Genomic DNA, 27,478 nt, shown 5'->3' on the forward strand with positions numbered 1-27,478 from the left:
GCCGTCTTCGTGACGTCTCGTATTCATAGGAAAAACTTTGACATTTACTTACGTACAAACGACTTTGGTTTCTTTTTTTTGTACGGTACTTATTGTGGTTTGGTAGTAAAATAATTGTGGTATGATGGATGATACTTGATTTGGCCTGATTTTATCTCATGAAGTTAGCCAAAATTAACTCTTAAAGATCAGATCAGATTTTCAACTTTATCACAAGAGTTTAAGGCTAAAAATTGAACAGTTTTGCTTAATGGTAGGTTTGACCATTAATCACCACGCTTGCTCAATACGCGTTGGCGATTTCAGACTTATAAATACAAATTATAAGCCCAGGTTTCCTCACGATCTTTTCCTTCACTGTTAGTTAATGGTGTTTAAATAATCTAAAAATGTCCATAAAACTTGGAAAAGGTCACATTGGTACTTAGCCTTTTGCAGGTTTCAAACTCGCACCATCATGCATGAGAAGTAGCGTCTTCAACCTCCGTGCCACCACGACTACGTCTTTCAAATAAAATCCAAAAATAGATAGTAAAATGTTTATTAAAAATATGTATAACAATGTTCAATAAAATAATTCAATCTGCTTGTACCACTCCCTCTAGCGAACTAGCATACATATAATTTACTTGCATTGCAATCTTGTGCTAATAACAAATAATATCAAAGCATTAACGACATTATTTCTTTGAAATAAAGTTCATAATACTTAAAAAGTTGTGCTAGACTAACAGTTTCAAAGCAGATATTTATAGTAATGTGCTGAACACAGTATAAAAAAAATTAATCTCAGAATGCCTATACAGACAATAAAAAAGGTATACCACTTTTAGAAAAAAAAAAAAATCTGTTTTAAAAAACAAGTATTCTTAAAATACCTTGGACATTATGTTTATCAATAATATAAAATTAAATATATTGACTTTAATCAGTTACGATATCGTTTATATTCAATTTGGTTAACGAGCACTTGAATAACGTTTTCTTGATATTTTTATCGCTCTTATTGATATAATTCAGGGTGTTAAGTATTTATAGAATACTCGGTGCCAACAAACGATTTACGTATACACTGAAGTATCAACATTATGTGGTAGGCGTAGAAACACGGACGCTCTTCTATTCGTAGCTTAAATCGACAATTTAGAAGACGAACGCTTTTCATACTAAAAAAAACGAGTTTTTTTATATAACTTTAACTCAAACATCTTTTAAATCATCGATAATAAAACTTTTTATAGAAAAATGTGCGTCACACGACATTTGAACATATGCAGGCACTATATTTATACATATACACATAAAAGACAAAATACACGAATACATGCATTGACCGTTCTGTTTAATTCATATTACCCCATTTTATTCTCCCAAGATCTATATTCGCATAGTGAAGGGGTGTTAACGGTCAAAATGGAACTTTCATAAGTACAAAATACGGTAAATATTCGCTTAAACGGTACTTAATAGTAAGAAAATGTATGAAGGTAGATTCTGGGTGACTATCGTTGGTAGGTACCGAGGTAGGAATTGCAGTTGGGGCAGTAGTGGTCAGCGTTCTGACAGGAGTCCACACAGTAGGGGACGCACACACAAGGCCAGCAACTGTAACAAACAAACAAATATTTATTAAAACTATATGAATACCAAAAAAAATGAATAAAAACTAACTTAAAACTAAAATAAAGGCGTTAGGCGTCGAAGTACTCGTCCGAAACTATATGAATACATATTAGGTACACATACAAATCAGTTACTATAGGGTTTCTCTGAAATGGTGAAACGGTGACTGGTTAGAAACTTTTCCATGTAAAATCAATTACATACACACACCCACACTTACACGCGTAAAGAGAATATACAGCTAGTATTATTGTTTGTTCTATGGGTGTGTAATACAAGTGGTCACAAGCACCTACAGTTTCCGCGAATGAGACCGGATTACATTTTTGGTCAATGTTTATTGAATCAGTCATTAAAAAAATCTGTTATGGCACGAAGACTAAAATCAGGTAACGTTGTCTATTAAAATAAGAATTACAAGCACATCATTGACGAAATGCAACAGTCGCTTAAAATATACCAACTTAGGTTTAAAGAATTTTTATTCTCATAAGAGCAGTATATAAGTTCACTTATAATAAGATGCACAGAATTGCTTATATCTAAGTAAATACGGCGTTGGTGAAGTACATACATTAAATGTTACGTTGTTGTTGCTAACATTCTTGTTACTAATGCCTATCAATACATCAATACACATCTATGCACCTTAACCAAGGGGCTGTTAAAAATATGTTAATTTCGAGGCAAGGTTTTTAATTTGTACATATACGATATATGTACCTAGCTAACCTTTATATGAATATCTGTAAATACAACCATATGTTTAGTGATAACATTTATCAATTGTTATCTACACCTGAGCATTTAATATCGATCAAATATTTATGTAGGCTATAAAACTGTGTTCCTTGTTCGTACTAAACACAATATAGAAACTCAATAATATTATTCCGAATAATAGTATTATAGCAAATTAAATTTAACACTACGTAATTAAATTGGCGGAGTAATCGCTTAAAAAGAAAACGGTTACAAACAAAAAACATAAACAAACATCCAAACATAATACCTCCTCCATTTTTGAAGTCGGTAATAAATACTATACTACATTACAGTACACTTGAAATAATCAAAATGTAACATAATAATTATATTTATTCTGTCTCATCCAGGAAAAACACAGTCAGTGTCAGATAGGTACAAACCAAGGCCCAATGATAACACAATTATCGACTGACCTTGGTCACGACCGGACTCACAGCGTCCTATTGGTGTTTCCGTTGGATTTAGGAAATGTATTTTAAACAAAACTAACAACTGTATTATAATGATTATGATAATCGGCTCGCCCTGTATTACATGAGATAGGTATGTAACTAGAAACTGATTAACCATTGCACTTTTAGGACTGGGATCGAACCCATGCCAGCTATCGAAATTGTAGGAAACCCCCACATTCCAGCAGTGGACATCCACGATGTGTTCCTAAGCGAAAACGTCACCCCTTTTATCCCTGAAAGGGTAGGCAGAGGTGCACATAACTTATGAATGCTGTTAATTCCTGTTTAATTATGTTTTAGTTATGTATGTAAGTTGCTTTAATTGGTTGTCTACCGTTGTAACTTTTGAATTAAATAAATAAATAAATAAACACGTAATGCCGCTATACAATGTACAGCCACTTTTCCAATTTATGTAATAAGGGGTGCGCCTATTGCCATATATTGGGCACTTCCGTGTGGTAGCACGGAGTCTAGAATTGTGCCCGAGAAATTTGAATGAAAGAAGAAACTGAGAAATTTTCGGTATATAAAGATAAAACACTATTCAAGAATTATCTTTTAAGATAGCAGTGCCATCATAATCTCATTAATATAGTAACACATATACCACAAATGTTATACATAACAGCACGTGCAGCGCATTAGAAAGTGTCGTTCCCGGTACCAACCTTGAACATTAGCTAATATTTTCACCACGCTATAGAGTTGAGCTATTAATGGCCGTATTACGCGTGACAACATGCTACTCACATTATTAGTTTACACCGACATAACAAGCATATACATAAATACTAGGCCATCACATAAGGTTAGCAAAAAGCTAAGTCGTATCAGATTTTTGTCTAATATCATAAATATGTAATAGTGAAGTGACAACCCATCTAGATATTTGAGTTCATCTCTTATTGGTACCTGTGCAATAAAATACTTTTTATGATAGTTTTAACCAATTGTTAATATCAATAAAAAACTAAGACGTTTTATAATGTAATGTAAAGTAGCTATCACTTTGATCTACGAGTAATTTTAAGAAATACGTAGTTCATGAGTTTGCATCACTACTTTTACCTAGAAGATATTATTTATTACCCATACTGAAATACAATTGAATTTATGTCCAGTACATTGTATACTATTAGATAACCCCAACACCGCAACAAGCGAAAGTGTCCATAACCTATGCACGTATTCATAGATAGACATACGTAGACATATGCCATAGCACAACATAGTAATGTGTAATTGTATTTTCCCCAAGAGATTAATTCAGGGTTTTTACAAATACCCATCTCTTCCAATGTTATTAACACATTAGATCCTACAGAAGATAAATAAAACATCTAACATAGAGTAGATAAAACCACTCCTTCCCTGTCTACTTTCAATATGAGTTAGGTCCGAAAAACATAATAATTATAATTGTAGTTTACTTTTAACGCCTGACCTTCAATTTATCGTAATGTATGTATAAAAATAACTATGTATTGTTTTACTATATAGTTGTCGTGTCAACGATCTGATATGGTTATATACATAATATATGTACTTATGTGTTATGTTGTCAGTGTTAGACCAAGGTCAAACCGGTAGACATCGGCGGCGCGTCAATAGTCTGCTATTATGGGCACGAATGTTAAAACTGGTTTGTGTTCGATCTATATTTATACTTTTTTGTTTTTGTATGTATGTATGGTTGTGATATCCTCACACAAAAAGTACTAGATCGATTTACAAAATGCGATCACTATCAGCTACATCTTTACTTAAAAAAAAACTGTCTAAGTCACCACTTAATCAACGAGGCGAAGTCGCAGGCAAAACAGACCTTAGCCCGATTTATATTATATTGAAGTTTATCATTATATGGAACTAAGGTTCATGTACAGTCTAACTGTGAATCTAAATACTCCTAGTTTAATCGATATTGCACACAAGATGTAAGTTTTAAATTGACAAATTCATAGGAGGATTTAAAGGCTCTGTTGCATAAGATCATTCCACGTATCTGCTAAATGTACCCAATTTTAAAGTTAGTTCAATCTATTCAGATTAGGAGAATTAGGATCTGATATTAATTTTAGTTAATTTCACTATCGTGAGTTACTCGAAAAATTCGTAATGTGCTACATTTATTCGATAGAGATTAAGAGAAATACTAAGAAGAGCAATGTAGTTATCTGTTCAAATAAAATAAAGTAATAGGTACAATGGCAGTATTAGCATCACAAAAGATGTAAAACAATGTACGTCTGTAGGTCAGGTCCAGTTGAATAGACTGTTGCTAATGTCTCGTTAGTTACGTGACTGACTGACAGATCTTTATGCCTCACTAGTTGGCTCAGGTGGCGCTAGTGAGCCGTTTGGTCGTCCGCAAAATTATCTTTCGCCGAAGTTATTTGCCTTAATTAAGGTGTTTTTGATTGTTATGATGATCGGGTGATTGATAAATTAGTTTGAACTAATGATTTGATCATGTATCTTTCAAAATTTTAGTCAGAAAGGAGATTGTTTTTCTTGTTTGAATGCTACTTCAGCTTGTCATCCGTAAACACAACGCTGAAGGTGTCCAGCAGAGATATGCTATGCTACGTTGATATGCATGCATTTGGCGTCTACCAATCATATTCCAATGAATATTAAGCTGTGCATTGGCTCACATAGCATAGCACTAGTGGAAACAGACTCAGTTAGGCCATGTTTTTTTTATATGGTAAAATGCGTGCTATGTATGGCTCCCTACTATCGAAACATCGCATACTCGTGCTGTGCATCTTCCTCACACAACTACGTAGCTTAATATAAGTAGAAATGGTAACATAGATTCACAGTTTAGCTATTACATTTTTATAGCATAGCTACATAGCACATCTCTGGTGGAAAAGCACCCCAAACATGTGACAAAATTATCGAACATTTTGTAACGCAGACAAAAGACTGAACATGGAATGTTCTAATTGTCCAACAGCCAATGATGTAACCGTTTAAAATAGTAATTCACATACATATATAGATTAAAAGCCAGACTTTAGCGTAATCACCAAATGTATGTGTAACTTGTATGATACTGATAATACCTAAATGTTTGCAGTTAAAGTATATTTTACAATACGCTGTGCAGTGCTGATATTTTCAGTTGCTAACTAAACCAGTAGTTGTCATACAGAATTATAAATAGGATTATAATTATGGTAATAAAATGTGGACAGTGTTTATTATATTAAGATGATCCGTTTATTTTAACCAATAAAATTATGTATGTATGTATGTGCGCGATTATCTGGCGTTTGGCTAAATCGAGTTTGATGCTGTTTTCAGCATAGTATTTTCCAGATTAAAAAAAAAGGTTTCATTCATCTTTAGTAGACGCAAGAATTCCACAATTATAGTGAAAAGTTTTTAAACCACAATTAACAGCTGATATAAACGCGTTTCTTCCTGTCCACAAGAAAATGTACCTAACTATGTGTAAGAGAGGAGTCATATTTCAGTGGTCGATGGTTTGTCATACAGGTCATATTGCTTTGAGATATTTCCGTCATATTCGGACTTTCACTTTCCTTTTAACTAATTCTGATGTAATATCTATGTAATAGTACATTCAGTAGTGTGCTGCGCGAGATTACGTCGCCGCGTTTGCGCACGCTGCTCATGATGAAGAGTCTCTCTGTGACTCGAAACTAGCAGAGCTATTCTCTACTAATATACGTAAGTAAACCGTTATTTTTAAATTTTGGGTTGTCAATATTTTAGTTTTAAGGTCTCTCTTTCTCGTGGTTGACCCGGTGTGAATGAGTTTTTATTTATATTTATCATAGTTATTATAAGGTATTATTTATAAAATATTCTAATTACATTTTATTCTTAAAAAATATTTTAGGATTAGAATATGCAGCAGCACTGTAGGGACATTGGTACTGTAAAGAACAAAATATTATTAGTATGATTTGATACTTATACTTACCTATCTTTAATATCGTCAAGCAAGGTAACTTAAGGAAAATGTATGTTAATCATCATCTTGTTAAGAATAATACTAATAGTTCATTTTACGGAAAATATTCTCAGAATCTAATTCAAAACAAGTTTGGTGTTCGTTTGTTTAGTATCAGAATCTGTATAAAATAAGCGTCGCAGTAAATACTGTTATCACACATTGAGATAACGATTTAAGTACATAATTATAGAGATATGGGAAGCTTTAGGTGGTGATGACAATATGGTATGTAGCTGCAGTCATTGTATAATAATTTTACGGAAAATTATTATATATTACGTACGTAGTTCTTTGAAATTGTATGCAGTTGGACACTTTACAATGCACCTATATTTCACTGGTTACTTTATAAGGTTACTTAGGCACTGTCGCACTCAGAGACATTCAGATTACGTAAACTATTCCTTAGTAACAATTTTGTATTTTCAACTATTGCTAACGACAGGGTTAAGTAACCATTAAATGACTTTTAGTTATGGCGGTCATAGTAATAAGCATGCAAATTCCTAAATACTAGGGACAAATCTCGATTAAATGGTACTAATTTTTATTACAATTAACCTAAGAACTTGTAAGACCGAAACTCGAATTTGTTATCACACGACAAACAAGATAGCTACTATTTAAAGCAAATCTTTAGCAGAACAACGAATAGCTATACACTTTGCGATTTAACTGTACAGTTAAAACTGCAAAAGCAAAAAGTTGAACTGTTTTAACTGGATCGAATCAAGAATCGATAAAACTGTATAGTTTAAACTACACAGTTAACTCGTAAAGTCTGTAGCGTGTATAGGTAAAGCTATCGAGTCTATAAGTCAGTATATCAATTAAAATAACTTTAAATTCTTACACATACTGCCACACTCAGAGACATTTAATGATTACTTAACCCAGTCCTTAGCAATTGTTTTCAATACAAATTCGTTACTAAGGAATAGTTTAAGTAATCATTAACACATTCAACGCCATGGGGGGCAAAAATTACCGGTGCTAACGGAGGAAATGCCGTCAACAGATTTTTGTTGGCAGTCAATGTATTAAATGTCTCTGAGTGCGGCAGATAGAGTTGAATTTCCAAAAACTGTATACTTACAGGAACAGACACAGAAGGAGGGCTATGACGTGTGTCTTCGTCGTGGACTTCCTCTCGACCCTCGTGACGATCGTGGCTCGGCACGATGGGCATGTGATCTGGGAGGGCTCGGGTCCGACTTGTACGATGTTCATTTTGATTTTCTGTAACAAATAATAAGGAAATTATGTGACTGTTATCATTTATGTGCCTAAATTATCGTCATCATAATTATTTTTCCTCCTACCAGACATAGAACTTTTCAATAATATTTATTGTTATGTAAAACGTTTACTGCCAACAAAAATCAATTGAAAGCAATTCCTCCGCTACAACTGGTCACTTTTGCCACATATGCTATTTACTTAATGGTCATTCAAATGTCGACTTTATACGAAACTTTGCATTGCTCTCACACTCACAGTCACGTCAAGAAATGGTTTTCAAATTTATCACAAGTTATGCACTTTAATAATAATATATAGATATCATACTCGTAAATACTTCGATTATCCGATAGGGGAATGTCCGATTTTATTATGTAAACGTTTTGTAAAACTTTAATTCGGCTCAAGACTAATCTAATATAATCCAATTTAGCATTTAACTCCATATCAGTAGTAAAACGTCATCTTTATTAGAAGCACGAGTGTTATTTAATGATTAGATAATTGGTTCACTAGTAATTTTGGGTACAAGGTTAATTTCATTGCATTTCGTGTCGTCATCGTCACGCCTTTTATCCCCGAAGATGTAGGCAGAGGTGCATATTATGGCACGTAATGTCACTGTACACAGTCGCATTACGTGCCGTAATGTGCCGTTAAGTGGGTGTATATTGTAATATACACCCACTTTTCACAATTTGTGTTATATAAGTTAAATAATTTCATTTTATATTCTATAATAATTATATCTTATACTAGCTATTCCCACATAGTTTTATCTGCTGCTCTAATTGTTTAATAATAATTATAGGAAAATTCGAGCACAAAAAAACAAAATATATACCTAATCTACACTTTGTGTATAAGGCTAAGAAGCCGAGCAACGCAGGTGAAACCTCACGGTAGTAACTAGATTAGCATTATAATATGAATCTGTACTTAATTAACTGAACAAGGAAGGAAGAATTGACAGAAACTACAGTACCACTTTACAATCCTTCTTTGTTCAGCATCACATTTACACATGTGATCAAATAATACCGGTCGATAGGACAAAATTCTCATAAATACACTCTAATGTTAAATTAAATACAAACAGTTATTTCCTATGTATAGGTAATATGCTACACGGATAATAACTAATTTTAATTACCTAATTAATCTATATTAATATTACAAAAACTGCCTCGTTGGCCAAGTGGTTGCAAGTGCGACTGCCGGGCAAGGGGTCTGTATGTATTGTATGTAATTTTACAAAAAAGCGCAAGTGTTTGTCCGTCATTCACAGCGACAGACAAATTGATTAATTCTTTAAGTGCCGATAGTTGATGGGGTGGAAATTGACATACGTTATAATCACACTATAATCACCAGGTAGTAGATATTACATCAAATTTTAATGATAACTTAATCTCTTCTGTTTTAATAAAGTTTTGGGGCGTAATTCATCCACATTTTTGTTAATCAGTTGCACATAATGTACGCTTTTATCACAATGCATGTTTACACAATAATATACGCAAGATATACTGTTACATGAAACTCGGTGAATTCAAAGTCACATTGTTATAATTATATGCTGATATCGTCCGCATATTGTATTGTTCACATACCATACTTACAAGTACATTACATACTGTAGATGCGGGCTTACAGGAGTTGCAGCGGTACGGGAGGAAAAATACCCAACATTGCCAGCAGATATTGAGTCTACTGCTATGGGACTCCTCTACATAAGGTTTGAAACAATCTCCTCGCTTGGAAGGTAGGTTGGAGACAGCAATTGAACAAATTTTAGAGACCTCTGCTGTTTGGTCTATTTCAAATGTATATCCTGTTAGGAGGCTTTGCTACAAACTATTGTCTTCTATTTACTTGACCGATACAATACAGCATAATAGATCATTGCACATTTTAGCTACAATTTCTAAGGACTAAGTTAAGTAGGTATTCAATAAAAGACTGAGTACGGCGGTAAAACTATTAAACGTTAAGTCTGTCTACAATACTAACTGTCTGGATATACGAAGGTGACATTTACTAATTGTTTCATTCGTATGTAAACTAATAATCGCTTGCATTGTAGTAATTAAGCTAAAACTCCTTTAGAGGCAATTTCTACTCAATATGAGTTTGACAAAAATATTAGTATGATCTTTTATGTACAACTATTGTGTCAAAGATCTCTTCTTATTTATACAAATTTTAACTTCGTTTTATACACTTTCAGCAACTATATTTCCTGAACTAATACAAAGTACTCGCTTCATGTAAGCTAGATCAATCTGTTCCCTAATGGAACAGAGAGTAAAATTCCCTAAGAAAAGGGGGATCCTCCGACCAGGCGGGGTGATCGTATCTGGCGGGTTTTCTGCCCAACAGGTTTTCTATCCATGTTAATTCGCGTAGACACTTCATATGAACGATGTAGGATTTTATGCCGTCATATGTTTGCTTGTCGATCAATCTATGTGGGATTTTTGTCATCTGTCATTAAATCGTCATCAACACCGCAAAAGGGCGAACCTCATACAATTTCTTATTTGAGGTTCGCCCCTTTGCGGTGTTGGCGACGAAATAATCTAACATGACATTCTTGTTGTCATGTGTCGCCACATGATCACTATAAAACAATCTAGGTACTGAGTTAATTATTATAAGGAAAATGCACGACCCCCATCTAGTCATAGGTAAATAGGTGAGGAAGAATTATGTCACATTTTCCTTGTAACAACAAATAAAAATTGCATACGTGAATAATAATGCATACCGCATTACTAATTGAATAATATTAAATTCCGAACCAGTTATACTATTTTGAGTCATTACTAATACATTAGTAGATCATATCAAGAGTTTGCGAATTCAATACATATTTATCAACTTTAATAATTCGGATATGAGTCAAAACGGAAATTTTAGATAATACTTACATTTACTTATCGTATAATATTACGAAAACAGCGGAGATTACGTCATGTAATATTATGTATTATAATGATGATCAGTGCGTGGTGGCCCAAGTTATATGTACTTTCTAAGATTATTTAGACACCGCTAATAAACGGCGAAGGAAAACATCGTGAGGAAATCTGGACTTGTAATTTCTAATAATAGATTAGACATTGCCCACCCGCTTCTCTTTTTGGAATAGAAGGCAAATGAGCAGTCGGATCACCTGATGGTATGCGATCAGAGCCGCCCAAGGACACGCATAACACCAGATGAGTGACAGGAGCGTTGTCACATTGAGCAAGCGTGGTGGTTAATACTCAAACCTTTTCCTCTTTTTTGATAAATAGTGCGTGTGTTGAGCAAGGTTATAAGCTATTAAATATCAAGCTATGACCAATAAGAGCCTAGCAAAATGCTGTATGCTGTGTATTAGCGCGACTAAACAGACAGAGTGAGTGAAACCGCGCGGAAGTACTAGTAACTAGTGTATAATAAATTAATAATTGTGTTTATAATCATATCAGTCAGGAAAAACCCTGAGTCTAATCACCAGCGCGTATGATATTCTATCCATCTGGTGAACAATCAAATCGTGAGTAAACCTCAGATTGATAATGTAATTAGTCATACTTGCATTATGTGCATTATATGCATCTCTCTTTGTAGGTAGGTATGTGTGTTTCCACAAAAACAATACACTCGTAGTTACCTAAATATGTCAATATTATAAAGTTATAAAAGAAATTTTCGCGATTTCTAGTGAAGGTATTGTAAAGTGGTATTGTACACGAGAAATATGAAATATTATTTTAAATCTCGTTCTAATAAGAGACATATTCATAGGTATTAGACTCTTATCCTCAATGAAGAATCGAATACCTGCAATACTACACAAGTTAAACTTGTGACCAAATACTAGGCTATGCAAGTTATATTTATGGGCTATGCTGCAAATAAAAGGAAAATTCTTAAATTATTTATCGTTAAGTAATGACCCGGAAGGATGATATTAATGAAACTAATTAATACATAATCCCACAAACAGTTTTATCTCAAGCCAGGTTTTTCCAGTATATTAATTAATAGTTATTTTTCCGATGTATCTATGTACGTATCATAGGTACCTAAGTTTTTCTATTCCATAATAGGTGCTTAGTATTCCTTTATAGGATTTCCCTTGTATACCTTTCAATTCGTATCGTTTCGTCACGCCTTTTATCCCTAAAGGGGTAAGCAGTAGTGCATATTACGGCACGAAATGCTACTGTACCTCCACTTGTCACCATTTGTATTATAATTTTCACGTAATAGGAGGTGAGCCTATTGCAATATACTGGGCACAATTCCAGACTCCGTGTTACTACTGAGAAATTTTCGAAAAACTGAAAAAGGTTACCCATTATTACTTTGCCCGGCAGTCGCACTTGCAACCACTCGATAAATGAGGCAACCTTTTCAATGTTATCCATAAATCTTCATAAAACCATATTATGTCCATAATCATGAACTAGCTTAACAGGTAACTTAGGTAATTCCACTACAATAAAGAACTTAAAATTGTATGCTTGACGTAACTGAATGAAACATTCATATCCGCTTCAATTTTCAATGCACTGAAAAACTATAATGGCGCGACTCAACAAACAGTTTTTGACCTTGAACATAATAGTGAAATAAACATGGTTCCAGAATTTACTCGTATTGTGACACTAGTCTTCTGTGAATGCCTTAAGAGTCAATCTAGGGACTACATGACTTGACAAGACTTTCGCCTGAATACTGAAAAGCTACTCAATTCTAAGTTGTACTTAAATATCGTGCTATCTCTGTCATTTTATAAAGAATTGATAAAGACAGAACTAGTTTTGAGAACTTCTTAAAATTTACTAGTTTGAGTTTTGAGTATTCGGACATTTGACTCAAACAAAAATCTGTTGTAAATCCACCGCTAGCATCGGTCAAGGTCAAAATTAAGATCGAGCAACAATATGAGATTTTGACACAACAAGTTTTCTATTGACCATATTAGTGACCCAAAACATAATTTGAATTTGCTTGCTATTTTAACATGAATGATATTTCTGTCAGTATTAGTAAATGTTTATTAATGTATTGATAACTGATAAAAACTAAAACAACTTAAAGTAAATCAGTAGTTTTTTGTTTCATTCATGTTTTTGTAGATAGTTCGGGATTATTTGATTATTATTTAAAAATATTGAACATCTCAGAAATCAGCCACCAAACCAGGGCTAATTTTGTAGGAAATTAGTTGTATTGTCACCTCCCGAGAGGAATACGTCGAATACAAGTCACCCTGCACATACCATAATAGTTGCTTAGAATTTTGTGTGTATTTTTGGTGTATCGTGCCCAGTGCTGAATAAATTATTTTATCTTTCTTTCTTTCAATTTTAAAAGCTGTGAAATCTATTAACCCTTTCTACAATATGTAATATATTTTTAAGCGGAAAAAAAAGAAAATCATTCACACCCCTAAGAAATCACCCTGTGTGTAGAGAGCTCTTTTCTATGATACTTTTAAGGCTTGGTCGTAGTTAAGTACATACAACGATGACGTCACTTTAGGGAGGAAACTGTAACATGACGTAATGCCATCTGATTCAATTAATTGGGACTAGTCACTGTTGTTTATCTATATTTAGGTTATAAAATGTAACATTAATAGTATTTTAATTGCTGGAACTATTAAAAAAAGAACTTGTTTTGATATACATGTCATTGGTAATTATAAAATGTATTAATAGATACACAATTTTAATAATAAAACTCGTATTAATAATTTGTCATTTATCACATTGTGACATTTTAAAGCTGCATTCGTATTTTATTTTAGTATTAAAATGCACCACCTGGTAATTCAATTTTAAAGTTCAACTGATAGTTTGAACTCTGAACTTTGACAAATGATAAGATTATAACTTATCTGACACTTAAAAACAATATAAAAGAAATTTAAGTAAATTAAATAATCACAAATATGCTTCATTGATCGAAAGCCCATTTCTATTTTTTCATATATCAAGTATGATAATGATTGTGTAGTTATAGAGTGCTATTAAAGAATTGTTAATGAATTCACTTGTTAATGAATTGTGTATTTCATTAACAAAAATGTAACCTTAACCTCTATCCAACATTACTGTTAACCTAAAAATAACTAATATATTTTTCTTCAACTAAATTATGAGCCTAATGGAACTGTTCCATTAAAATTCCATTTCCCATCCGGGATCCATTCATAACGATAAAAGAAGAACATTATTACAATTAACTAACAATAGCCCAAGACTAGATATAAATATATTTCAAGGGAGTCTGGAAATGATTATACAGTTATCCTAGGTACGATGGTAGAGATATACAGATCCATAAAGCAAATACTAAGAGAAGATGTCATAACTGGATTTCCCTTTAACATAACTCCGGGAAGCGCAGAATTACAAACCACGCCTCTCTCTATTTTCCGTCTAGCCATCTTGTACTTGTACAATTTTTATCAAAATCCGTTCAGTAATTTTAGCGTTATTGGCAGACAACCATCCAAACATCTGTCCAAACAAACTTTCACATTTATAATATTGTATGATAGTGTTATATTAGAAGGAAATACTATCCATAACTAATCTCTCAACAACCGGTTCTCTAAAAATTCCAAGAAATGGAATGTTTATAAGTACCTATATCATTTCTAAGTACAGGTGTACCAACAATATGTACAAACATCATTCAGTAACTTTTTTCATTGGATTTTCGACCTAATATCAAAACGGTAAAGTTGAAAATCTAATAAAGCAATTTGACAGAAAGAAGTAGGAAGACCTGTTAGTTTCTGTACATACTTAACAACACAAGGTGATGGTTAAAAATCCATTAGTAACGATGTTTTAAAGAAATGCGTAGGTATCTATGAGCAAATAGGTAAAAACATATTAAACCTAAAACTTTCCATATATGCACGTATGTGTAAGAATATAACCCCGTAAAGAAGTAATTTTTATTTAGAATCGTGGCTACTGTTCTAGTACCCATTTTTTGCACACAAAACATTTATCGGGTAGTTATCATGTCAAAATTGTATGTATTAAGGCAAATAATTTATTAGTTGTTATCAGAATAAAAACAACTGCTAAGGGCCTCTTTCACAATGTCTGAATAGATCTAATGTTCTTAATTCAAATTTATCTGGAACATAGAGGTTCCAGATAAATTTGAATTAAGAACGTAATGTGTGTGAACTATCTGTCACATAAGTTTATCGGGTATTTATATAAATTGTGAAACAGGTGCTAAGTATAATAATATCAGCGATAAGAATTAACAAATAAAATAAACTACCACATTCCTGATATTCCTACCAAATGTATAACACGTTCCAATATGTTGCTCCGAATATCACACATTTACCGTCAAATAATAATGATAATAAATATCACTCCAACAGAAGAATTTAGATAATGATGTTTTGGTACTGTAGGTACCTACACAGATATTATAAAGCATCTACGTCACGATTACACTAGAAGGTTAAAGAGTCTAGTTTTTGCTGGGTATTTTAATCGGCATCCAACGATGTCTGGCGTACCTATATTACGTACGAACCTGTAGCTATGGCACGTGTACCAAACCCATTAGGTACATTTTAGAATACACAACTGATAGCGCATCTAGTTATATACAGCTATAGTTTCCTAATTGTCCAACAAAAGAACATTTTTGTATCAGAGTTGTGATGTGACGGCGTCCGTGACCTTGAGATGCTACACGTCGAGCTAGTAACATGCCGGTAGGTTAATTACATATATTTTAATCACTTAGCGGCACTCCTGACTCACTAATACATTACATAAAATTAAATACTCTGCAATCTTTAAAAGAACTCAATAAATCTAATAGAACATTCACTGGTAACCGCATTTACAACACCGTCTACAAAAAATTACTTAACAGACGAACGCAAGATGCAATAGCCTCGAACATTTCCGTAAATAACACTCGGTAAAAGTTATTTTTGTAGAAAAAATAGTAGAAACAGAAGAAAAAAAATCGAATTTCAACAGTTGGTATGTAAACGTAGATAAAACAAACATAACAACTTACCTTTAAAACCAAGAACACAACAGAATATTACACTTGTTTAATAACAAAAAGGTGCGGGTAGCCTGTGGCAATATCAACACGCAACTGAGTGTTCACCAGCTCAGCTCACTATAGTCGGCTGAGCACGATTCATTTCATTAGTACTTACAACCAAAGTGAGTCATCGGTTACAATCGGCACACACTAGGCGAAATTATCGCCCACGCTCGAATTTTTATCAAATTGGAAGTCTTTATGAATTAGTTAAAAAGTGGTTTCCATTGCCAAAATAACTTGCGTAACTCGTGTAGTGTGTACAGTGTACCTATAATACGATTGGTAAATAAAAACAACTTACTTGTTGCTTTGTATTTTGTACTACATCGTGATTTTGCTTCAACTTACTGTTATTAGGTATATATGGTATAATATAGTGTTATTTAGGCTATTAGTAGCTTTTCTTTTTGTGATTCCCGTAGGTTTAGATACACATACTTACTATTACTTACATCTATATTTTTTTAATAAATAAAGTTAAAGAGTTTGTTCGAACGCGCTTATGTCCGGAACTACTGGTTTGATTTAAATAGTTTTTTTTTTGTGTTGGATAGTTCATTTATCGATCAAGGCCATATGCTATAAAACTTCATACTACGGCCAATAGTAGCAAGCAGAGCGGGTGAAACCGTGTGACTTGGCAGAGCCGCCGGTAAATTTAATTTTTTAAAAAAAAAAAAACAAATATGTTAATCGTAAGTATTTTTGTAGTTATAATTTAATAGTTGTGGTTAATTGTAGTGTAAGGTAGATACCATATTGATAAGATTTATTGTAAAAAAAGAAAAACAAATTGTAATAGTATGACAAGGGCACGGACCAAGAGTGGGTGGAGAACAAATGTAAATAAACATAAACCGCGTGAAAGTAAACTACATAGTTTTATATACACAATAATAATATTCTCAATTCACTGCACAGTTTTACATAAATATTGGCTCCGTTTTCAAACCATTGATTTATTATTTAAATTATTAATGTTTTTAAAATATAAGAATTATTCCGTCCTCATTTAATTCATGTACTGTTTAGAGTCTGCGTGGCAAAGACTCATTCTTTTGCCAATAATTCTTTCCTTTGTTATCAAAACGACAGGTCTCGATATAAATCAGAATACTAACCTCGTTGAAATTAAACTTACTGGAATTCTTATTCAATTAATAATACACGTTATTAGCCTTATTTCCATTATTTCGTTGGTACAAAGTACACTGCTGTTATTTGTAGAACTTGATTAAATCTTACCAATAACCAGTTTCATTAGAAAATTAATTTACATTTTAATTAATTGTACCGAAAGAGTTTTATTAATTAACTAGCTTTTGCCCGCGGCTTCGCTCGCGTTAAGAAATATTATTATTAATTAGGTATGGTTTTTGCGGCTTTACTTTTGTTTAGCGTGTGTAAAAAATTAGGGCCTACAAAACTTCTTTGTACACAATATTATTTACTAATCTGTCATTAGGCGCTACGCCATAGTAGCTTTATGCATGCAAAGTCTCAGTCCGATTGGTTTAAAATTGACAAAGTTTCATACAAACTTTCATCCCCTATTTTATCCCCTTGGGGGTAGAATTGGTCAAAATCCTTTCTTAGCGGATGCCTACGTCATAACATCTACCTACATGCCAAATTTCAGCCCGATCCGTCCAGTGGTTTCAGCTGTGCGTTGATAGATCACTATGTCAGTCAGTCAGTCACCTTTGAGTTTTATATATTTAGATAGATTGTACCAAAAGAGTTTTAGTAACTAATTGTACCAAAAGAGTTTTATTAGGTTAAAATTTAATTTCTAAAAATTCATATCGTGTGACCTGCTTTAAAATTGTTCATTTTTTATGAAAATAATTATACAGCAATTATGTGACACGTTAACACGTGTAGTGTGTAGCGGCCTTGTCACATTTAATGTGTTTTCATAGATTAAAAAAAGTCAAATAAATTTGAAAGAAGAACGTGTGTGTGGTTCGTCGTACGTCGCGGCCATTCGGTGCGACCAGACAGTCCTCAGTCCTACCTATAGACTATAGATGACGTAATTCCTAGTTTCCTAATTTACTTTGATGCTCACAAACTAAAGCTATTTGTAGCTCATAGATCATAGCTGGGTTGATACCTATCGATTCGAAATTCTTTAACGATTTCCACGTAATATTATGAGAATTGATTTCTAACCTTCATTTGTTTTTTCTCGGTTGACTAGAACTACTTTTTTCATAACGATCATTACTATTGTTAAATTGTTTAGTAATATTTTATAGGTACTAGAAACAAACGGACCTGGGTAGATCAACAAGTCTTTTTCAAACAATTGTATCTGGGAACCAGATCTATAGAAATCATAATGTCTAACCCTAAACAAAGTATATTAATTACATATGTGAAATCATATTATTTCAGATATGATTAATCAATTCAATAAACAAAATCAATGTCATCTAGTACCTACAGTAAAATAACATAATATCTATTTCATCTATCTATACATATAATAAAATCGTAGAAAAGTGCTGTCTGTACATTGAAAATAAAAATAAAAAAAATAGCAGGGGTTATTGTTATGTCGATGTCGAACCCAAAAATGTAATTAACTTTTTTTTTGTCTGTTTGTCTGTTTATCTGTTTGTCTGTTTGTCTGTTTGTCTGTTTGTCTGTTCGTCTGTGCGCGCTAATCTCAGAAACGGCTGATCCGAGTTGGATGCGGTTTTCACGAATATATTGTGGGATGCTTAAATTTACATTTAGTGTTTGTTTCATGTCAATCGGTTCATAAATAAAAAAGTTATGTCAAATTAAAGAATCACGTCGAACATTCTATGCTTATACCATTAATCTCCGCAACTATTTGACGGATTTGGTTGAAATTTGGTACAGATATAGTTTAGAACCTTAGAAAGGACATAGATATATTTTTATTTCAAAAATCAAAAAATAAAAATAAGAAATAAATTATTTATAAATAATTCTATGTCGATCGTTACACGACTTCGGTTCATGTTATTGTTTTAATTTATCGAAAAAAAGTAAATAAATAGTAAAAAGGTATGAAAAAAATAATATCAATATAATAAAACATTTAGTACAAAGAAAATGCTCTAACGGAGTATAGATAATTCTATGTCGATCGTTACACGACTTCGGTTCATGTTATTGTTTTAATTCATCGAAAAAAAGTAAATAAATAGTAAAAAGGTATGAAAAAAATAATATCAATATAATTAAACTTTTAGTACAAAGAAAATGCCCGAACGGAGTATAAATAAATAATCCAAGTTGTCTTTATCCTCGATAGATGGCGTTGGGATCGAAATAGATCGCGCTATGGTTTCGTTACATTCATTTGGTTGGGTATCGGCCGAGCGCTTCGGTACTATCGTAGAAAAAGTGTATTATCAGTCGTATGATTATTTGTCTGTAGTGGTCCTGCTGTTTCGTATATTCTAAATTGGTTTCGTTGTATTTGTCAATTAATAAGTTTATTTGTTGGGTTTTCCTGGTTTTTTGGTTAAACTATTTAACGTAGGTTTAGTTTGATATCGATTATTAGTAGTTACTGTAGTTAGTTTGTTTAATAAAATTGTAAGTCTAATTTATAAATTAATTAGATTAGATTTAAGTCGTTTCTTTTAAATTATTTAGTTTAAGCTTGGTTATTATAGCATAGAGGATAGGTTGTAATATAGTTTCTTTTTAATTGTTATAAATTCGTAATTCGTAGCTTTCTTTAATTTTAAGTTAGTTTAAGTCCGTTTTTAAACTATTTTTTCAATGCCCTAAGTGAGTATACATCTATTAAATTCAAACGCAGAGCTTGATTTTTGAAGAGTTCCCTGAAATATCTTCCACATCTCATTTTTGAAGAGATCCCGCGAGATCGGGAACTATGTGGTTAAAACCAAAAATTTGCCGGAAGTCACTATTCCACGCGAACGAAGTCGCGGGCAAAAGCTAGTGAGTAATAATAGTTAACACTCAACACTATAATCATATTAAAAATGTAAAATTTTGTTGGTTTGGATGTTTGCATGTTTGCCCGTCAATCACGCTGAAACTACTGAACGGATTTTGATGAAATTTGTTATAAAAACAGCGTATGAACTGACTTGGGTGATATGAAGATAGGAAACGCTGATGAAGCCGCTGGCAGAAGTTAGTGAACAATAATTCAACTAGAAAAATTATCTCTGATAAAGTGTTTAATATACAGGGTGACTTTGAATTCGACGTATTCCTCTCGGGAGGTGATAATACAACTAATTTCCTACAAAATTAGCCCTGAGGTCCTTGGGCGGAAAGTGGCTAGTTTCTGAGATATTCAACATTTTTGGTTTTGGTAAAAAAATCCCGATTTGATTACAAAAACATCAATAAATAAAAAAATACTGGTTGGATTTTAGTTGTTTTAGTTTTAATCAGTTGCCAATGTATCAGTTATCATTTATAAATACTAATAATGGCAGAAATATCATTCGTTTTATATATTGAAATTGCGCTTTTCTCTTTACACTCTACTTATCATCAATTAATTCATTTGTTTTTGGGAATATTGTAAATAATTTTACGTTTCTGGGTAGCTAATAAACCAAGGAAGTTTTTCTAATAGTTTGTACGCTTAGTGTCATATATTTTTTTCGAAATAAATCCAGTTATCTATTGACCAAATTAGTGAAACAAAACAAAATTTCATAGGAAATTACTTGCTATTTTTAAACGAATGATATTTCTGCCATTATTAGTATTTATAAATGACAACTGATGTATTGGCAACTGATTAAAACTAAAATAACTAAAATCCAACCAGTATTTTTTTATTTATTGATGTTTTTGTATTCAATTCGGGATATTTTTACCAAAACCAAAAATGTTGAATATCTCAGAAACTAGCCACTTTCCGCCCAAGGACCTCAGGGCTATTTTTGTAGGAAATTTGTTGTATTATCACACCCCGAGAGGAATACGTCGAATTCAAAGTCACCCTGTAGAATGGCTATAAATGGGAATCCCTAGACCGGACTTGCTAAGTAAACAACACATAAATAAAGATTACAAATTAGATCTAGAACAATAAAGCCAAATGTGTTGTGTGACTAAGATTCCTTATCATTGTCTGATCGGTATAAACTAATCAGATTATTGAGTAATTTCAAGCGAAACTTACAAATAATTCTTAAGAATATTCGATTTATTAAAATTCTCAGAAATATTTAAGAACCAAATCGTTCCCGGGTTAAGGGTAAACCTACTATACAAGGAACTTTTAACATAAGTGGTCAATAATAGTGGCTAACATTCAATATGTACAAAGACCTCCATCTCACAGTTGGGGCCCAGTAGGGCTGACGCCTGATCCGGAGCTGCGGACTACCTAGCGAGTTTACCGGGAATCCGGCTCGAAGGGCAGAAGTCGGAATGAGGTGGTTTTTAGTCAGTAAGAGTCTGACACTCCCTCTCTCCTCGCCCAAGGCTTGGAAAATCTGGATGATTTTCCCTCCTTAAAAAAGCACCTCCATCTCTTCTTGAACCAAAAAGGTATAATGCTAGATACAAATTAAATAAAAAAGAAAATGAACTGTGTAACTAAGGTCCCATCACACTTATTTGTCGTACAAAAACAAATCGTTAGGTACCTAATCCAATACATCAAGCGAGCAGGAATGACGCATGGCATGACACAAGATAAACAGCGCAGCTAAGGGTAGGGAACTACGCACCTATTATGACGTCACTGTTCAGTCTTCCGCGCCTGCGTCCAAATCCGAGGTCAAGGTTAAAAACAAGGAAATGCTTCGTCCATTATTTAGTTTTTACGCGACTGTCCAAAAAAGAGTGTTATGTGTTTTTTCTTGGTCAGTTTCTAGGAAGAAATCTGTGTGATTGTTGATCATAGTTAGTGGTAATTGGAACGAAGAACGAGTTCGAAGTTTAGCTGTCTTAATAGGATGTCTATTAAATACGCATCTATCATAAATATTTAACACGCAACTATCGATTCGGATATCATTGTTTCTATTGCATTTAAAGACCATAATCATTTAACTGACTCTACAATAAATCTTGCATCATTTTCTTCAGTTACTTTTCCGTTTTTAGAACAAACAAAACAGACTCACGAATATTGGTTTTTCTTTAAAACTGGTTTACATTTTGACAAAGTTCATTAACCTTGTTTTCATTATTTATCACGTGACTGTGGTTTTACTGGAAAATATTGCTATATTCAATACGTCAGGCGATATAATCACTCGATTAATCATCGGGGATTTGGTTCAGTCAAGTACCTTTGTGTGACTAGGTAGGATTGGGCCTGTATTCATATATTGTATTGTATTGTGGTTATGGTATGACGTCAGTTTTTCTCCGAAAGATTCGGTAGGATTGATAGATACAATTTTTTTTAATGCTGGAATATTATCCAATGTATTCTCCCGCCTAGATTGAGGCGAAAGGGGGTTTGAGACCCTTACTGACTAAAAACTACCCCGATCCTACTCCTGCTCTTCGAGTCGGAGCCCCGGTAACCTGCAAAGGTACTTCGCAGCGGTAGTTCAGACAACAGCCAAACTGGATCTTATTTTTGGTGGTCTGATGACTCTTCGAGGGGTCCTCATTATGCACGGGAACTGTAATGCCTACTTTCGATTAATATTAAAGAGTATGTGTTGTACACTTCCAGATTTCACGCTTTTATTACAATGCAATATTCCTAATAAATTGAACTTGAAACCACTCGTAAAATAAACCGACCAAAAAGGCAGATTAGGAAAAATATATTAACTTAAACCACTTGATTTATTAAAAGAAAGAATAACAATAAGTATGTAACATGCAATGTATTGTATAATATTATAAAACGTTTACAATGTTATTCTGATAGAAGGTATCTCTTTAATTTATTTAAAATGAGCGGACCCTGCAAACTTTGATTCGTCTTGGCAAAAAAACTCTGTAAAACTTTGTTAAAATTTTCTTCAAACCATAAAAAATCTGATCCAATATATATCAGGTGGGCTCAAGACTTGCGCTCAGCAACACATTTAGCCATTCATATATTACTTTAACCAAGGTAGTGAATGTTATCATTTTTAAGCAATAGAAAATCTGTCTTATGCCTTCGGTATAACTATTATTTTACAACACAAATAAATAAAATAAACACTGAATAATTACTGCAAGTTTGAAGAATTGGTCAAACGTAATTTCGACTTAAAAATAAGAAAATGAGGAATTTTGTCATAAGAAGGATTGAACAACGTTTGTAATTATATGTAAAGCAAATTATTGATTCTATGAAAGACATTTTAACATGTTCGAATTTATGATGAATGTGGTATCTCTACATAAAGTACTGAAACACTAAGCTTAACTATATTATTGGCTTGAAGAAACGCTTAGAATTAAGTTACATTTTATACGATACTTAATTAATTACAGTTTACAAACATAATTAATATTCGATAAGGTTACAAGATGAGCAGCGATAGTCGTTCCAGTTACTCTCGATTATAGACCCAGGGTTTGGCTTGAAACAAATCGAGTAACCTCGTCGAATAGGAACATAGATGAGCCATACCTACAACTTCAATCATTTAACAGTAATTATAAGACCATTTTACTTACCGTCGTACTCAGAGTAATTTAATGGTTACTTAACCCAGTCCTCAGCAATTGTCTTCAATGCAAAATCGTTACTAAGGAATAGTTTAAGAAATCGTTAAATATTTCTAAGTGCGGCAGTTAGGTATTTAAGAACAATGAAGAATGTTTTGGTAGAATAGAATTTATCGTTTATAGGTGCCCAAATAAGCCTGACAATTGGGACAGTAGTGATCAGCGTTTCGGCAGGAATCCATGCAGTATGGCAGGCAGGAACAACCCAATATACCGCACCTGTAAACAAATAATTGTGATGTAATGCAATTTATTTCTTTAATAGTTTTAAAATAGACTGCAGACAATTTAATTCTTTATTTATATCGTAAGTGGGTATATATTCCCTTGTTAGGTGAAATCCTCTTTGTAAACTAAAAAGTATTATGCCAGTATTGTTCACTATGATCTATCTAATAAAGGACATAAATGATAAATGTGAACGTACTAAACGGTTGCGGTTTGGCAACCACATACCAAGCGTAATTATTATGAAGAATGACGAGTCCCACAGGTCAGCAGTGCAGTGGACTGTCAGAGCTATTGTTAACGGAAAAGTCTAGAATCGAATATTTACAGCTACACTATTTGTCGCGTGTTTGATTTCCGCGTAATTCTTTGTGTGATCCACAAATCATTGTCTCGAGGCGGGTGTGTTATCCTAATTAGTTAGTTAGTATTATCCTAGTTAGTTATAATTTTTGCGTTTATAAAAGAACCGATATCAGTTCACTACATAGCATAAAACAAAGTCACTTTCTGTCCCTAGGTCCCTTTGTATGCTTAAATCTTTAAAAGTACGCAACGGATTTTGTTGATGTAGTTTTTTTAATAGATAGAGTGATATATCACCATTGCACCCATGCGAAGCTGAGACGGGTCGCTAGTTTTTTTTTTTTATAAATAGAAAGCGCTACTTACATAAAAGAACATATTAAAAACGCCATCAAGTGTGTCTTTACAGTAGCTTTCTTTTCCACATTAGTGATTATAGTCGCTTTGCAAGATGGACACACCACTGGACACGGCTTCGGACCAACAGGTACGGGGTTCATTTTGTATCTGAAATTATATAATGTATAATTAAATAGTTATGCAATGCAATGTCACGCTTTTTATCCCTGATAGGGTAGGCAGAGATGCACATTACGGCACGTAATGCCGCTATACAATTTGTACACCCACTTTTGACCATTTGTTCTATAGAATCCGAGACCTCTTGTCCAACAATCGCACTTGCAACCACTTGACCATGGAGGCAAGATATTACATAGGGCATTACAAGGTATTCGTAACATAATTTATTTTAGTTTTTAGTTTTTTATTAATGTTGGTGTTTATTCTTTTGACATAATAGTTATAAATAAATAAATAAAATAAATAATTGGATAACATATAACATAATATTATGTATATTTACGAACAGTTATCATTATGTATCGGAACCTCTTCAGTAGCGAAAACTGCTCATAACGATATATGTGTCATCCACTTTTCGCCCATTACGTTATGTTATGTTAAATTTAACATTATTTACCAACTGCAGAATAAAGAGCTATTCAATATTAAGAGTATTAGATAACATTGTTTATGTCGATGCTTCAAAATTATCTTTCAAGTACATAGTTTAAAACTTAAGATTACACGAGCAAGCACATGAAGCTACCCCGACTCTGTGAAGAGATTTTCGACCTTATACTGTTGTTATAAAGTTGCAAATGTAATAAACTGTTTTGAGATTTTAGTATATTTTGATAAGCTGACTTTTACATAAGTATCATTATGAATGATGCTTGTCCTTGTAATGAAAATGATTGTTTATAATTATTATTTTGAAAAATGATAAATTTTAAATAACATCAAGCTTATTGTTTTTGGGGGTGGGTACAATAGGCAAATTTGATAGGTAGTCAAATCGTTCGTTTTTTTTTTTACATTTGATGGGTCGACGTTTGGCCCTATCTCGTTAAGGAGTTTTTTTGGTCGAACATATTGCTCGATTTCATTGAGGTTTTTATTAAGAAACTAGTGAACCCCGCGAACTTTGTTTGGCTTTGCAAAATCTACACATCGTTTTTTTTCCTATATAAAAACCTTCGAACAATAGTGAAAGCATTTATTTTATTTATATATTATAAATAGAATAATCAAAGTCAAAGTCAAAGTCAAAATTATTTATTCCAAATTAACCAGATAGGAACTTTTGAACGTCAAGTAAATATCATAATAATTAAAACTCAATATTTATCTACAATTAATTTCAATACAAAAAAAACAATGGACATTGTCAGTGACGTCATGCCAGAAACGACAAGGATAGAAAAACATTGTGTCCTTTTTTTAAATATACCTAATTGTTTCTTCTGTACTATGTTTTTGACAGTCAAAAACGATACATTTTATTTAAGCACAAATAAAATAATGTGAGAATTCTGGTTAATTATTTTTCTAATCCACGTGGATCTAGGATTTGAAACCAGTATTTCGCTGCACTATCAGATACTGTGTTCTTCTAGCTAATTAATATTTTGACAGTTTTACTTCTGGCCACATTCACGTGGGATTAAAAGTAACACATGCATGAACTTTCAAACTTTTGCATTTATAATATTAGTAAGATTAGAATAATTGCTTAGATTTTACTTTAGTTCAACTAAACAAAAATAAAATGAAGGGAGGTCATAATTATGTACATTATTTTTCATTTCAATAACACTTTTAAGTAGCTTAAAATCGGTAAGTGACAATCACGTGACACATAAAGGCGAATCTAATAAAATATATTTTTGGTAAAAAGTAATATACTCACCTATATGAAAAAAAAATAGTTTGACAAAAAATTGGTGTTGCGGGTGTTCATGGGCGGCACTGATTGCTTACCATCAGGTGAATCGTTTGCTCGTTTGCCTCCTATTCCATAAAAAAAAAAAACAAAAAAAACGAAATATCACAATACCTTAGTTTTCAGATTTTAAAATGACAACTTAAAAAACACTTACCTAAAATGACAATAGTTTTGAAAATAAAAGTAACAATTTTAATGGTGGTCAACTCTTCTGGTATGCTAATAAGCAACTGAGAGGGCTAATAGTCAATACTACACAAGAAACTTCTCCATCTTACATTATTATAATATATGTAGCAAGTAGGTACTTATGCAATCGAAGTGGTTGCACTTTTGTCTCGATTCTCTAGTGGGTGATATACAACTATTCAGCACAAGGTTATAGGTTTTAATTCAATTCAATGTAATTAATTTAGGTTAATCTAAACTAAAATTGCTTGGAGTCACTTGAACCACCATTATATATCTTATATCTATTTGGATGAAAATTAGTGGGTAAGTAGCTTAGAACCTGAAGACGGATATAGGAAACCCGATTTTTATCCAAGAGTTTACCGAAAATCCTACAGGAATGGTACTAGTGGCATGCTTCGGCACGAACGACCTGCTCGACCGGAGTGATCACACGGCGTCACAGAAACCCGATGTAAAAAACCGGAGGTTACCGGAGGCCCTTTCCCAATCTTTCCAATCCCTGATTGCCCAATAACTCTCGAAATCCTAACGCCCAAAAGGCTGGCAACGCACCAGTAATGCCCCTGGTGTTTCGGGTATACATGGGCCGCGGCG

General features: G+C 33.0%; 2 protein-coding genes across 2 annotated transcripts; both read right to left on the reverse strand.

Moving 5' to 3' along the window:
- Nucleotides 1-525: 525 nt before the first annotated feature.
- LOC118263909 (lipopolysaccharide-induced tumor necrosis factor-alpha factor homolog) lies at nt 526-16,327 on the reverse strand. Its single transcript, XM_035576143.2, has 3 exons — nt 16,162-16,327; nt 7,940-8,082; nt 526-1,605 (listed from the first exon to the last, which is right to left on the reverse strand). Exons 2-3 carry the CDS (start codon nt 8,071-8,073, stop codon nt 1,503-1,505), a joined length of 237 nt encoding a protein of 78 aa, XP_035432036.1. The 5' UTR covers nt 8,074-8,082; nt 16,162-16,327; the 3' UTR covers nt 526-1,502.
- A 6,640-nt stretch (nt 16,328-22,967) lies between these two features.
- LOC118263908 (lipopolysaccharide-induced tumor necrosis factor-alpha factor homolog) lies at nt 22,968-26,997 on the reverse strand. The gene is made up of 3 exons (XM_035576141.2): nt 26,844-26,997; nt 24,766-24,906; nt 22,968-24,084 (listed from the first exon to the last, which is right to left on the reverse strand). The coding sequence occupies exons 2-3, from the start codon at nt 24,897-24,899 to the stop codon at nt 23,976-23,978; spliced, it is 243 nt and encodes an 80-aa protein (XP_035432034.1). The 5' UTR covers nt 24,900-24,906; nt 26,844-26,997; the 3' UTR covers nt 22,968-23,975.
- Between the last annotated feature and the right edge of the window lie 481 nt (nt 26,998-27,478).

The sequence above is a fragment of the Spodoptera frugiperda genome, chromosome 27, assembly GCF_023101765.2.
Source record: "Spodoptera frugiperda isolate SF20-4 chromosome 27, AGI-APGP_CSIRO_Sfru_2.0, whole genome shotgun sequence".
Classification (NCBI taxonomy): domain Eukaryota; kingdom Metazoa; phylum Arthropoda; class Insecta; order Lepidoptera; family Noctuidae; genus Spodoptera; species Spodoptera frugiperda.

Excerpts from the sequence above, each read along its gene's own strand:
- LOC118263909 (XM_035576143.2), bottom strand. The coding sequence starts at position 8,073 with ATGAACATCGTACAAGTCGGACCCGAGCCCTCCCAGATCACATGCCCA. Across the intron at positions 1,606-7,939 it reads CTCCTTCTGTGTCTGTTCCT|TTGCTGGCCTTGTGTGTGCG; the intron begins GTAAGTATACAG and ends TGTTTGTTACAG.
- LOC118263908 (XM_035576141.2), bottom strand. The coding sequence starts at position 24,899 with ATGAACCCCGTACCTGTTGGTCCGAAGCCGTGTCCAGTGGTGTGTCCA. Across the intron at positions 24,085-24,765 it reads TTTTTAATATGTTCTTTTAT|GTGCGGTATATTGGGTTGTT; the intron begins GTAAGTAGCGCT and ends ATTTGTTTACAG.